This window comes from Pituophis catenifer, unplaced genomic scaffold (assembly GCF_029215685.1).
Source record: "Pituophis catenifer annectens isolate HBS135680 unplaced genomic scaffold, rPitCat1.0.hap2 SCAF_1, whole genome shotgun sequence".
Taxonomy (NCBI): domain Eukaryota; kingdom Metazoa; phylum Chordata; class Lepidosauria; order Squamata; family Colubridae; genus Pituophis; species Pituophis catenifer.
Window position 1 is genome coordinate 256391016 of NW_027256881.1, and position 15286 is coordinate 256406301.

Consider the following 15286-nt stretch of genomic DNA (forward strand, 5'->3'; position numbering starts at 1 on the left):
CACTAGTAAAAAGGCTTGATTTAAATCAACTTGATTTAAATCATAATTTTTAAAGAGCAACTGTCATCTCTGCTACTCCTTTGACCCACTGTTGACTCACCGATAGTCCCAGTGTTGCAGAATATACAGCCTCATGCTACATAACTAAGCTCCATTTCATGCTGAATAAACTAAATTATTTATGTATCTTAAATAGAAAACTATCTTACGATAGATTTTTATCCCAAAAGTTTTTTATTAAAATAAATTCGATAAAAATCAAAAAAATCCGATTTAAATAAAAAAAATCCGATTTAAATAAAAAAAATCTGTTTTTTTTTAATTTTTTTTAAAAAAAATCATTGATTTTTATCCACCCTGGCCCTGAGTCACTTGGGTGAGATGGGAAGCATAGAAATGTGACGAAGAAATAACTAAATCATGGTTTGATTAGCCCAGGGCAGCCTTAAACACTCAAAGAGCCACAAAGGTCCTAACCCGAAGCCCCCATTCAATTCTGGAGCCAACCGGAAGTCTGGTTCCCCCACCATAGAGTCTCATCCTAGCATGGCGTCCTTTTTCCTCTGCTGACTAGAAGTCGGTTCCCCCACCATAGATTCTCCTCATAGCATGGCATCCTGTCCTAGCCGAAAGCCCTATCAATTGTGGAGCCAACCAGCAACAGGGAGCCACAGCAGAGGGATGAAAGAGCCACATGCGGCTCCAGAGCCACAGGTTGCTGACCCCTGGATTAGTCCTGTGTGTGAACTCAGTTATTAAGAGTGCTTTTTTTCAGGAAAGAGATGTACAGGGCTTACAGAGATATGGACATGGTTTGGTAAATGTCCTGAATTATTAAAATAGGGTTGTCTCCAGGCATGTCTTTCATTCATGCATGAGGAATGCCCTTTCCTTTTCCTCCCATTATAGCTTTGCATATTTTCCTCATCTGTTCCAGGTGAACACACAATTCTGGCTTTAAAAACAGAGTGGGGAAGGGCAATCCAATTGACCAACAGTACTTTGTTACATGGTGGATAACAAATGGATACAACACACCATCTTATTGTTCCCCCTTCTTCCTATCCCTCAGTGTGCACATATAATGATAAATAGTCTGAAATACAAAAAGGATAGTATTACAGCAGAAGTGGGTTTCAGCAGGTTCTGACCAGTTCTGAAGAACCGGTAGCGGAAATTTTGAGTAGTTCAGAGAACCAGTAAATACCACCTCTGACTGGCCCTGCCCCCATGTATTCTCTGCCTCCCAAGTCCCAGCTGATCGGGAGGAAATGGGGATTTTACACTATCCTTCCCCTGGAATGGAGTGGGAATGGAGATTTTACAGTATCTTTCCCCTGCCACGCCCACCAAGTCATGCCCACAGAACCGGTAGTAAAAAAATTTGAATCCCACCACTGTATTACAGGTTAAACACCTGCTGCAAAGTGTCTGCTGAGTTGAAAGAGAAGTGGTCAAGAAAGGTGAGGAGCTGGAATGAAAACATCCCTTCCTTCCTAAGCACTACTTAAACACCAGGCAATAACACTAAGCACTATTTAAAACAAAGTCTAACTTTTTGAAGAAAAAAGGACATTCATACTATTCTAAGAAAACACTAAAGGTATGAGAAGAGGATGATCAGCATAGGTGGATAGATTCAGTTACAGAAGCAATGGGTTCATGGTTAAAGACTTTTAAGGTTAGGGATAGATTTCCTGGAGAAAATCTATTAATGTGCTGCTTTAAAAACCAGTGTCCACTTGATGGCATATAATCAGTCAAAAGAAGCTTATTCTTGGTAAACTGTAATGGATAACTACTACATACTTGTCCTATAACCTTTTCACAACTGAATTTTCTAATCCCTCCATTAACTTTTAAAAAGCCGCCCTGAGTCTTCGGAGAGGGGCCCTGAGTCTTCAAAAGCCGCCCTGAGTCTTCGGAGAGGGGCGGCATATAAATTGAAGTAATAAATAATAAATAAATAAATAAATGGTAACATTCTCACCTTTTGATGCACCCCCCAAAACCCCTATAACTTCAATTCAATCTAGCCATTAGGATTTCTGAAATAAAGTAGCAATTTATGTTTGATTATTTTTAAATGCAATAGTTTACAGTTCTTCCTCATCGCTAAATAGAACTTTGGATTCTCAAAGAAGGCTTCCATCTAATAATGCAAATGCATGCATCCATTAAAAATCTGCAAATAGCAGATGCACAGGTAGGAAATGAAAAATAGCACACGGCGTTGCGGAAATTAATCTAACAAATTTGCCCAAAATTACAAGAAACCACAGCAGAGGTATATTAAGCTACATCGAATTTAAATTTAAAGCAAATGAAACAGTGAATGAAATACTTTTCTTAGAAATTTATACACAATGAGGTAAAAACAAAACACCTTGCTCTGGATTCTTCATGAGTTAAAAACATTTAAATAAGTAACATCAACTTTCAACCGTGTCTGGCTTGTCTGGTGGCAATTCCTGCCTGCCTTGTAGTAGGATGATTATAAAGGTCATCCAGATTTTAGCCACCTACCATATGTCTCAGGATTGGACAGTGCCTACTTGTTTTGGAAGCAGGGAAAAGAAATGCTTACTTTTCTGAGATTTGCTTTCAACCACCCACTTTCAGCTACTGCCGTTTTCATCTGCTTAAGAGGAGGAATCATTTTAAATATTTGATATTTCCATTCAATTTAAATATATTTATTTACACAAGAATAGTGATTTGTTCAATCCATTGTTAACATACAGAAATATTTTACTTTTTTTAATGTGTATCAATCAATCCAGAAATAATCTCTACTCATTTTGAAAGTATTGTTTTGAGATATAGATAGGTCATCTATGATCTCACCTTCCTAATCTTGGTTTTTCAGTCTGTGGGGGTCTCCTTTGACTATATCATTGAATATCTTACTCTTGCTATTTTGTGTCAAGGAGCATTTATAATCTGTTGTGCATGCCACGATAGACTTAACATGAATAAAAAAAAAAAATTAAAATAGGCCAGTGCCGTTCAATACTAAAACAAACAAATACTATTGAAATCCTGGCTTCATCCATGTTCAAAATATAGCCTTGCCAATTTGCATAATTATTCTATCCTTTACAGCAGGGTGGGTTCTACTTGCCTTTACTACCGGTTTGTAGCGGGGCCGCGCGCAAGCACAGAAGCTTCTGTGCATGCGCAGAAGCATTTTGATGATGTCGGGGTTGGTGGGCGGAGCCTCCCGCCGGTTTTACTACCGGTTCTATAGAACCAGTGCGAACCAGGGGCAACCCACCACTGTTTTACAGGTCTTGTGCCTCCTAAAAATATTACATGAAGACCATCAGCTTGTTCCTGAGCACAGAACTGTTAGTGTTCATTTTAAATAACGAAGCACCAAACTTTTTAGGGTGAATTAAGCTCGCCAAATGGAAGCATGAGCATTTGTAGTATCTGGCTGAAAAATCTGAATGACCACAAGATGTCAGACAAGATACAAAAAATACCACTTTGCTGCCCACTTGTGGTTACCCAAATATGTTTTTCATGAAATCAGCATACCTTAGCATGCTTAAATCCATCCAGGAACAGGTGGAAGTGGAACCCACTTCACTGGAGAAAAGAACCATCAGCCATACTTCTTTGATTTCTTGAACTAAGCAGGAAATGACAGAATTTGTACAGTACATGATATCACAGTGTATTTTTTTTCCTTAGCATCTTATATATCAAGTCTGTGAAGTTTCCGAAAGATGCCCTAATTAATTCATGAGCCATGAGCCAAAAGAAATACAATCATTTATTAGGAGCACCATTTCGGCAATATTCGGATGCAGTTAGAACTAATCCCCCGTAGATTTACTTTCCCCTATGACCCTGTCTCTCTCCTCCTCCCTGGCCATGTCATAAATCACATTCTCAAATTAACCACTTTGGCCAGCTGTGAAATCCAACACCCTCCTTCTGATTGCGGTTAGGAAACATATATGGAATGTAACTTCAGTTAGGGAAATCAATCAGCTCTATCAGTTCTCCCTCCCTGCTGCTCATGGCAACTTGAAAGCTTTGCAAGTTGACAAAGTCATTGTGTTATGTAAACCACAATGTATGGCTTAGTAAGACGTTCAAACACAGCTAACGGCAATTTATTTAATAAAGTATGATTTACTAGGATATATGAACTTATTGTATGTGATGTAGAGATTAGAGTATCACATTAGGAATAGGTAACAGAAAGTTTTCAAAACCTTTTTTTCCTCAGTTATGAAGCTCATTCAGTGATTTTGGGCTTCACATTTCCACCTATCTCAAAAAGTTGTTACAAGAATAAAATGGGATTTGGAAAAAGAGAGCATAATTCACTCCATTTAATCTCTCCCTGTAGCTATTTTTCAACCATTTTGAAGAAACAAATCCTTGGTATGTATGGTCTTAACCTGTCATTTCAGTTTGGATTTAACTCTCAGCATAATGAAAGAAAAGTAATCAGTGAATGAAATAGATTAAGAACAAAATAGCAATGAAAACAAGAGTGATAGAAATGAGTAGAATGATGCAAATTCTAAAATGATCTTAGAAGAAAAGTTGTTGGCTGATGCCTTGGAAGGAAAGAGCAGACTTGCAAATGAAATATCATAATAGGGTAACTTGTAGTAAGTCCATCACTATACCTCCATGGCAGGTTTGCCAACCAATGGGCTCAGACTAATTTCATGCATCCTTCACAAACAATGAATTCAGATTTCTGACAAGAATGACCTCTTTCTTTTCTGCTGGGTAAGATGATAAAGAAGGGACAATGACAGAAAGAAAAAAAGAGACTGTAGGCACAGAAATTGAACCACAACTAAGTGGCTACATTTTGGCCAACTGTTCCATGAACCTTTCTGTTAGGTTTAGCTTAGGATGTCATCTGAATCTAGAGAACTGAGTAAACTATGGTTCACTTAACTGTAGATCCGGGACATAAATTGTTTCAACTTCTACTCTCAAAACAACGCTATAGGGCACTGCACACTAGAACAACTAGACACAAGGACAATTTTCTTCCCAAATGCCATCACTCTGCTTATGAACTAATTCCCACAACACTGTCAAATAATTTACTAAGACTGTATTACTATTATTCTTCTTTTCCTTACTAGTAACTATCTCTTCCCACTTATTACTATAACCATGTTGCTTGTATCTTTTAATTTATATTGTTTTTATTTGTTTCCTAGTACAATTTTATAGCTTATTAGTAACCTTTGATATCACTATGTATCTTTTTATTTTTGATGAATGTATTTTATTCTCCTTATGTACACTGAGAGCATATATACTAAAGACAAATTCTTTGTGTGTCCAATCACACTTGGCCAATAAAGAATTCTATTCTATTCTATTCTATTCTATTCTATTCTATTCTATTCTATTCTATTCTATTCTATTCTATTCTATTCTATTCAGAGAGAAAAAATATGATCAGAGCCCATCATGCTAGCTTTAGCCCTATTTATCCATCCATCCATCCATCCATCCATCCATCCATCCATCCATCCATCCATCCATTTATCATCTATCCTATATCTATCCTATATCTATCTATCTATCTATCTATCTATCTATCTATCTATCTATCTATCTATCTATCTATCATCCATCAATCATCTATTTATCTTTGTATTTCTTAACCACCCATGTCCCTTAGAGATCAGTTGTTGAGTTTTGTTCTGCCCACCTGCAAAGATGATTCCCAAGGAAATAGAGCCTCATTTACTGAAAGATTCTTTCCCTTTTGTCCTTATGAATTGTACAGGGGGAAAAATGTTCTCATCTATACAGTCAAATTCTGCAATTTTAGTAGCTCTCAAGGAATCACAGGCCTTTAGAAAACGACTTGAGCCAGTTTAATCTAGTGGTTAAGGTGCTGGCCTAGCAACAAGAAGACTGAATTCTAGTCTCAGTTTAGGCATGAAAGTCGGCTGGGTGACTTTGGACCAGTCATTCTTTCCCAGCCCAACCCACTCACATAAAGTTTTTGTTGTGGAGAAGAGAGGGGAAGGAATGAGCATTAGGTATGTTTGCTGCCTTGAGTTACTTATAAAGTAATAAAGGTGGGATAAAAATCTAATAAGCAAACTGATTTTTACATGTCAGATCAAATGAATCAGCCAAATCTCTCAATAAGGCAAACAGATATGGAAATGTTCCACTGCATAAAGGTATTATAAACAGTAAGAAGGAACAGACATCTCTAAAGATGATTGTGATGTGGACTTAAAAAATAACAACACCCCTGGCCCAGTTGCATTATGCTTACAAAATTGTCAATGACAACTATGATTGTTTTCTGGAAAGTTTAGAGGAATCCCATGAGACGTATTTCTTTGTCATCCAGTTCTCAAAAATAGAGATCTATGTTACAGGAATTCCTGACTGTTTTTAAAAGGTCAGCCTTTTTTGTACATTCCATTTGAAAAGAAACTGGCCTCATAAAATTACAGTGGCAGTGCTCTTGGCATAGCAATTCCCCTTTAAAAAAAATCATAAACATCCCTGGGAAAGTTGCAAATACTTTTACCCATTCCTGAGGAAAAATTAGAATAAACTTCTTTTGGGGGGGAGGGGGAATGAATAGTGCATCTTTTAGATAAAAGCTCCGCCAGTAAATAATAAAGACTCCTTTGGACTGAATTTGAAAACATCCAGGCAGTATTCCTGGCAAAAGTATAGAAGTGTTTTTCGTCACCTTAGTCCTTTTTTTTAAAAAAAAAAACTTTTCATGTAGTTCATAGCAGTGGTGAAATTCAAATTTCTTTACTACCGGTTCTGTGGGCGTGGCTTGGTGGGCGTGGAAGGGGAAGGATACTGCAAAATCTCCATTCCCACCCCACTCTGGGGCCAGCCAGAGGTGGTATTTGCCAGTCCTCCAAACTACTCAAAATTTCCGCTACCAGTTCTTCAGAACCTGTCAGAACCTGCTGAATTTCAGCCCTGGAACTTTCTATGATGCGGACAGGGGTGGGTTCTACTTACCTTTACTACCAGTTCACAGTAGGGCTGCTGCGAAAGTACAGAAGCTTCTGTGCATGTGCAGAAACGTTTTGATGATGTCGGGATCAGTGGGCAGAGCCTCCCACCAGTTTTACTACTGGTTCTATAGAACCGGTGCGAATTGGGGGCAACCCACCACTGGATGCGGGCCTTTAAACCAGGAAACAGTGATCCAAAGGTGCTTTTTAAAAAGGCAACTGGTCTTCCTTTGTTTTTGCTTGAAGATGTTTCACTTCACATTCAAGAAACTTCTGACTCAGAAGCTTTTTGGAGAGAAGCAAAATGTCTTCAAGCAAAAACAAAGGTAGTTCAGTTGCCTTTTGAAAAAGCACCTTTGGGACAACCATGACCTGGATGACTGAGAATCTCCATAGACAGAAGACAGTGAGTTCTACTCCCATTTTAGACATGGAAAAACTAGCTGGGTGACTTTGGGTCAGTCACTCTCTCTCAAATCAACTCACTTCACAAGGTGGTTGTTGTGGGGAAAATGGGAAGAGGAAGGAGTATTAGGTATGTCTGTTGCCATGCGTAATAATAAAGGTAGACTAAAAGTCTAGTTAAACTAAAATGAATACGCCTTCTGGTGTTCTGTCATTTAAGTAGTACTGATCAGTAGTACTGATGTCATTCAGCTTCCATACACAGAAAGATCAATCAATTTTTTTTAAAAAAAATACTTTTGAGTCAATTTTTGACTCCTGAAAACTGCTTTAGCTTTAGCTTTCCATTGCTTTACAGACCTATGAAAGTAAAAAATGCAAGGGTTAGTCACAAAACTACTTTTTTCATTACTGTTGTAACTATGAATGGTTGCTAAATGAGGCAGTTGCTAAACGAGGGCTACCAGCAGTCCCTTTTGTTTTGTTTTATTTTAATCCGTTACCAATCTATAAAAGGATAGAGTTTCTTGTTCCATGATTACTAACTCTAATCCTGATACTTTGAATCCCTCTTCATGTCAGTAGAAGGAACAGATCCACTCGCTTATTACTTTATCTTTGTAGTTCAGTCTCTTTTATTAAACTCTATCTATAACAGAGCCTTAAATAGCTCTGTAGTAAGAATATTTACGATGTGTTGATTAAAAGAATGTACCTAAATGTCACGTTCACTGTGAGGATTTTTATACTATACATATCAAATCAATATTAGAGATTAGAGGTACAGTTATTTAGCTCAGGTTCACCTATATTAGTCTGTTTGCTTAAAGGTTTCTCCCCTGTAAATCAAGTAAAAGGCAAATTAGTAGCATACACATTCAGTGCCTACTAGCCATATTGGCTACAGGCTCCATGTTGGCTCCAGGATTAGAGGCAGTTCACTCCTTAATTAATTAGCTATCAGTATCTTTGCTACAGGGGTGAAATCTACTTAACTTCCCTACTGGTTCGGAAATGCGTGTCATGTCTGATTTTTGACCCTCTGTGCATACGCAAAGCGTTCTGCACATGCACAGAAGGTCAAAAACGGGTTACTTCCTCGTGCGAGTCAGACAGAACTGGCAAGATTTCACCACTGCTTCGCTCTCAATTTATGCTTCTAGATCTTTTTCAGGATGTTCTACTTTGCCATGTTGGAGAAAAAAAGGTTCTGGAAAGGACACAACTATCATCTTATTCATCAGAATCATTGGAAGCAAAAGATTTGGGGTCCCAATGGCAAGGAAACCTTTTTTGTGCTCATATGAATAGATAGCACGCCCCATTTTTGGCCCGTTCCAGGTGGCAGGGTTAGGCGGCGGCGGCAATCCCCGCTGCCTGGAATGGGCTGAATGCGCGGAGGCCGAAAAGGGGACGCGTGGAGGCAAAAATGGGGCGTGCAAAGGCGGCAATCCCCGCAGCCTGGAACAGCTGATAGGTAGTATTCTGGGAGGCAGATCCAACCGCCAATCAGCTGCTTGTGCTAAATAAGGCTGTGCTGAAGCTGACCAGGCTGTTTGCAAGGAGGCAAATTCCTGGGAGGCAGAGGTAGAGGTAGATTTTTTTTCTTGTTTTCCTCCCCAAAAGCTAGGTGTGTCTTGTAGTCTGGAGCGTCTTATAGTCCGAAAAATATGGTAATTGATTGGCACATGAAACTCACTAGCACGCAAAAGTATTTGATGGGGCAAGAAGAGAAAAGAGCCTGAAGCTCTTTTCATAACAACCGAAACATTTTCGTTATTCTCTTGAACTCTTATGCATGCCTATTAATGGCTTTTAAAAACAGTAATACTCTCCACAAAAATGAAAGGTAAACTAGATTTTTATTTTGCATGATGATTTCAATAGGAATTCCATAGAAAGCACACTCTTAAATGGCAGTTCTAACCATCTCGTTTTGGAAATGTACCTACAGAATAGTTCTTAGTTCATCTTCTCCAAACCTGTGGCCTCAGAACATCAAAGGAATCACCTCTCCTAATTCCTAGCCAGTGGTGAGAGCAGGGAGGCTGTATTTAGAGAAAAGCATCACCATGAACGGTTCCTTTGCTGTCAGATCTTTAAATACAGAAAATTAACTCTCCCGTTTTTTTTAATAACATGGGATACCCTTGGAAACAACTATAATGAAATCAGAGTTGTTAATCATCAGTTACATTGGCATGGGGCCATTATGTGATAGCTAGCTAGGAGGCCTCTTTTTATTGTTCCTTTTAATGTATAGACACTTTGAGAAAGATTCAGGTTTAGCATCAAGTAGTAAAGAACTTCAGTCTCCTGAGAAATTGGAAAGGAATCAGGCTTGGCTAAATGTGAAAAAATTTACTAGTGCCTGGTTAAAAGCTTTACAGCTGAATTAATGAGTAACCTGCACTTTAATGAACGAGTTGGTGCTCTCCTACTGTGTTACAGTTTCTCTTTGACTACTATAAAGGTCTCCACGCTGTTTTAACATAGCTACAGCTTGAACATGCCAGTGGCTTTAGGGCATCTCCTTCTACTTATACTTGGAACAGTCTATCTTCAAAAAACAAGCTGTCCATCAATGGCTCTCCAACAAGGTATGGTTCCATTTGCATCTTTATTGCTAATCATTTTCAGAAGGTAAAAATAGGGATATTTATATTGGGCCAAGTAAATATTATGTTTACTTAGCTCAGTGACTTTATTTACCAGCTGTTCTTTCTTATTTCTGCTGTAGCCAAGAGTAGGAAAAAGATAGATTCATACAACTGTTCACAAAGTCAGACATTTTCTTTATTAGCCCTGTTAGCTAATACCAATTGGTATCATAACTGCGACTGGGCTGAGATCATAACTGCGACTGGGCTGAGATCAATCCATATGGGAAATTCTTGGGGCAGCTATTTCAGATGACTTTGGACAAAATGCAACGAACCCTATTATTTTCATAGTGGTTACAGTCCTTATTATATATATATATATATTTACTCAAAAGAAACTAATGTGGTATAATAGTTAAGGTGCTGGACTAGGACTGCAAAAAGAGGTTTTATAATCCCCATGAACAATGGAAGGTCACTGCATGATTTTGGGCCATGTGCTCTTCTCAGCTCATCCTTTGCCAAAGGGTGGTTATTGTGGAAAAACAAAAAAGGAGAAAGGGTGCAATCTTTTGCCTCTGGAAGAAAGGTAGAATATACATCTAACCAATAAAAGAATAGGCTGTAGATCTTGTATGATGAGCGGCAGTGACACATTACCTTAAAAACGAACTTTGAGGTATGGGTTTTTGTAGATGAGATAATATTTCATTATGATTCTGGGAGTAGATCCTGAACAGACTATTATGCAAAAACATTAATTTTATATATGAAGATGCAGAAGGTTATCTCCGATTGTATCAATCTGGAAAGCTCTTTGATTCTATCAGACAATTTGATACATGGAAAACAGAGGAAAGTAATTTGGTTGATTTCTTTTCCTTCAAAATCTGTTCAAAGGCTTAGAAGACATCGAACAATGTAGAATCACTTTCCTTTCCTTTTTATTCACAAATTCCTCTTCTGGAACAAAGACAGTTCTTAATCACGTGGACATAACTAGACAGAAATTTACAGCCTGTTACTTTGCATTTCGATTACTTCTGGATCAGTTTATTCTGAAGATTCAGGAGACACCAAAACCATACAGTGAACTGATGGCTAAAATACTCAATTAATATAAAATAAAATTTGTAATTATCTCATATTTTACCTTTAGTAGGCCTATCCACATGGTGATATTTCACTGCTATATGGTCTGAGGTTATAACACCTTGAACAGAATGTTAAATTTGTTAATAAATGTAAATATGTCCATGTGAATAATAAAGACTTGACATTCAATATGATAGTAAGTCTGATCTTTGTGACTGTTTTGTACTTGGCATGCATAAAGTTAGTCTGACTGAATTTCAAATTAAGCCATTTGTGTTTAGAATTGAGCACATATAGATATTACTTAATTGTTTTTAATAGCATAGTTTAACTTGATCTGCAGAATTCTACAAAACGAAGAAAAATCTTTCTATTTCTGTTGTTTATCTGAATCTTCCCCATTGCATTAAGAATAATATGATTAAAAATACACTTTAGTATTAAATAATATTTAGAAAACTTCAATAACTTGGAGGCAATTTAAATTTAGACATGATCACTAAATAATGTAGATGAATAGTCACCAAGGGTTCCTGTTTTCTACATTGCCTCTTTTCTATGCTTTTCAGATTCAAGTTGTGGGCAGAAAGTCCTTGGAAGCGATTCATGGGGCTTTTATAACCACTTTGCACGGATTGTTGGTGGAAGCCAAGTACAACAAGGATCACATCCATGGCAGGTCAGTCTGTTTCCTCCCACTCTTATCACATTAATAAGAAAAAATAGGTTATTGCATATCTTTGATTTTGTTTATGTATGGATGCTTTTGCTGAACAGCATGTTATGCTTTATTTATTTATTGAATTTCTTGCAAGAGCAATGGAGCAAATAATGAACAATGGCTATTCTTTTTTTGGGTCTGTATTATGAGAAACTGAGATAGGCATACTCATTTGGAAAATCCAATTTTAATCTCATAGGTAATGCCAAACAAGAGAACAATCCATTTGCTTCCCCCTCCACAATTTTTATTGGCCATCTGTTGTTACGTAAAGGAAAGACATTATTCAGATATAACTTAATTTTTTTTTAAAAAAAAAAGATTTACAATGGGAGTGTAGCTTATTTTTCAGTTTCCAACATTTTCCTCCCCCAAAATGAACTTTGTCACTTCTAAGCTTCTGGCAATACCAAACAATGCAATGTACTACATCTGTTTTGATTGACAGGTTCAGGCATTTTCACATGGACATATGATATGCTGTACTATAATCACCGTGAAGGGACGCGATGACTCAGTGGCTAAGACTCTGAGTTTGTCGATCAAAAGGTCAGCAGTTCAGCGGTTCGAATCCCTAGTGCCGCGTAACGGAGTGAGCTCCAGTTACTTGTCCCAGCTTCTGCCAACCTACCAGTTCGAAAGCACATAAAAAATGCAAGTAGAAAAATAGGGACCACCTTTGGTGGGAAGGTAACAGCGTTCCGTGTGCCTTTGGCATTTAGTCATGCTGGCCACCTGACCATAGAGACGTCTTCAGACAGCACTGGCCCTTCGGCTTTGAAACGGAGATGAGCACTGCCCCCTAGAGTCGGGAACGACTAGCACATATGTGCGAGGGGAACCTTTACCTTTACTATAATCTGCCCCTTTGGATTTTTCCTGCCAAGTGCTGCTACTGTACCTATTTTCATTCACTATAAACCTGAAGAAGGGAATGTGGAAAAAAATACGTTCAGTCATTGCAATGATATTGATTTCATATGAAGAAAACTATTTAGACATTGATAGTATTAGGCCAACTTTGAGAGCATCTGAATATTCATGATTCTATGAATGTTAGCAGTGGTAATGGTAATGAAGATAGCTATTAATATTCACTTCTGCTTCATATTATGCACAGCAGAGATTATTTTCATGAATTTATGACATTAATCTGGCATTGTTGACTTGTATTACATATTCACTGTACCCCGCTATGTATTCTGCCTTCTACTGCTCTTTCTGTTATGAGATGTTCATTTCCTAAAGCGGTATGTGCTTTCTGTGATACAGGTTTCCTTGAAAAGAAGCAATCACCACTTCTGTGGAGGAACCCTTGTTTCCACTCAGTGGGTAATCACAGCAGCTCATTGTGTTGTAAGCAGGTACAAGCAGGCAATTCAACTGGAATATTTCAGTTGAAATATTTCTTTTTAATAAATTTAAAGGCATTTCTAAAATTCTGTTTTCACTTTGTCATTTATGGTGTAGATTAATGAGAAAAAAATGAATTTCAACAGCTGTAGAATCAGGCTGCAGCATAACAAAATTGACAAAAGTGAAGGGGGTCTGCGTACTTTCTGAATGCATTGTAGATATAGATAGACAACATCTCTACCTAAAATAGGATTATTTAGTTAGTTAGTTTTGAGAAACCCATCTTCAGTTTTTCCCAGTGGTGAAATCCAATTTTTTTTTACTACCGGTTCTGTGGGCGTGGCTTGGTGGGCATGGTGTGGTTTGGGGTGTGTGGTTTGGTGGGCATGGCAGGGAAAGGATACTGCAAAATCTCCATTCCTACCCCACTCCAGGGGAAGGATATTGCAAAATCTCCATTCCCACCCCACTCTGGAGCCAACCAGAGGTGGTATTTGCTGGTTTTCCGAATTGCTCAAAATTTCCTCTACCGGTTCTCCAGAACCTGTCAGAACCTGCTGGATTTCACCCCTGGTTTTTCCCAATTATAACTCTCCATTGTTCTGTAGATCACTGCTTCGTTTGCTGACCGTCACTGCTGGAGAACATGATTTGAGTTTGAAAGATGAGGAAGAGCAGACCCTCCCTGTCAAAGACATAATTAAGCACCCCAAATTTAATAGGAAGAAACCAATGGATTATGATATTGCTCTTCTAAAAATGGATGGTCACTTCAAATATGGTAATATCCTCGTTTTACATGATCCTCATGTCTACATATGTGTGCATGTGCATGTGTGCATATTTGAGCCATCACATAAAAATGTGGTACTCAAAGGAAAAAAAACTTACTGTACAATCTAATACTACTCTGTATAGGAAGTCTAGGCACATAGTAGGTTGTGTCAGTAATCGGTATCCTTACATAGCTTGATTCCCAAGAAGTCTCATGATTACGTTCCACTAGCACAGTATGTACATTCTTTTCTTACTCTGCCTTCACCACCCACAGTGCAGCTATGGAGAGAGCACTATGTTAATTGCTTTCTGGACAAGGAAAGATGTGGGTGATTTAGAGGCAAAAGATTAAGTGTGGGTGATGAGAACAGGCATCCTAAGGGGAAGGTAAGACCCTCATTGTCCACCCAAACACTTGTGCCTGGCTTGTTTATCATTAGATGATCATACAAAGCCAGGTACTTTTACACAACTCCAACTGTGGATGGGAAGAAGACAACAAATTTAAAAATGTGGGTGTAACAGGTAGGAAAAACACAGAAGCATTTCGTACTGGATTTTATTTTGATGTCCGTTTTGGAATAGAATTGTGTTTCCATTTCATAGTGTTAAATTAGATTTTATACATTTGTAAATTATACTTTAACTTTTGTAGAAATCACTTTCTAGACTGGGTCTCTTGATACCTAACAAGGTGTAGGAAATTGTAATATGGCATGAGCCATATTAACATTATTCATTCAAAAGAGTAATCAGAATTTCGATCTGTTTTAATGCTAGGTGCAGCTGTATGGCCAGTATGTCTTCCTGGCCCACGTGAAAAATTTGATCCAGGATATATATGTGTCACTTGTGGTTGGGGTCGTTTAAGAGAAAGTAAGGAATTAATGATATATAAATATATATTTGAGCATATTTCATGCTTCAAAGGAAGTTATTATTAAATGTAGATTTATGTATGTGTGCTATCAGCTCCCTCTCTCCCTCTCCCCCCCTTACCTCCTTGGGAAGCCAAGGTGGGAGGCAAAAAATGAAAATGAATAATGCTAAAATGAAAGTGGGGAGGAAGTGACAATAAATGCAGCTAAGAGGTTTTGGGTAAGTTTAGTTTAGTTTTAGTTTTTATTATATTTGTATACCGCCCTTCTCCCGAAGGACTCAGGGCGGTGAACAGCCATGATAAAACAACATACAAGACAAAATTTTAAAAACATATTAAAACAATTCAATCTTTGGCCAAAATTAAAACTTCCAATTAAAACCATATTAAACCACTTTAAAACCTAATTTAAAATCAAAGTATGCTTTCTCTCTATGTCCAATACTATTTT

At 37.8% G+C, this 15286-nt stretch overlaps 1 protein-coding gene across 1 annotated transcript in view; it reads left to right on the forward strand.

Annotated features, from left to right (window-relative positions):
• Positions 1-9912: 9912 nt before the first annotated feature.
• The window catches only part of OVCH2 (ovochymase 2), a 32881-nt gene continuing 27507 nt past the window's right edge, over positions 9913-15286 (forward strand). Inside the window, exons 1-5 of the mRNA XM_070957492.1 lie at positions 9913-10003; positions 11671-11780; positions 13095-13186; positions 13787-13959; positions 14736-14831. Coding sequence (XP_070813593.1) covers positions 9913-10003; positions 11671-11780; positions 13095-13186; positions 13787-13959; positions 14736-14831 — 562 coding nt within the window. The remainder of the gene's footprint in view (positions 10004-11670; positions 11781-13094; positions 13187-13786; positions 13960-14735; positions 14832-15286) is intronic.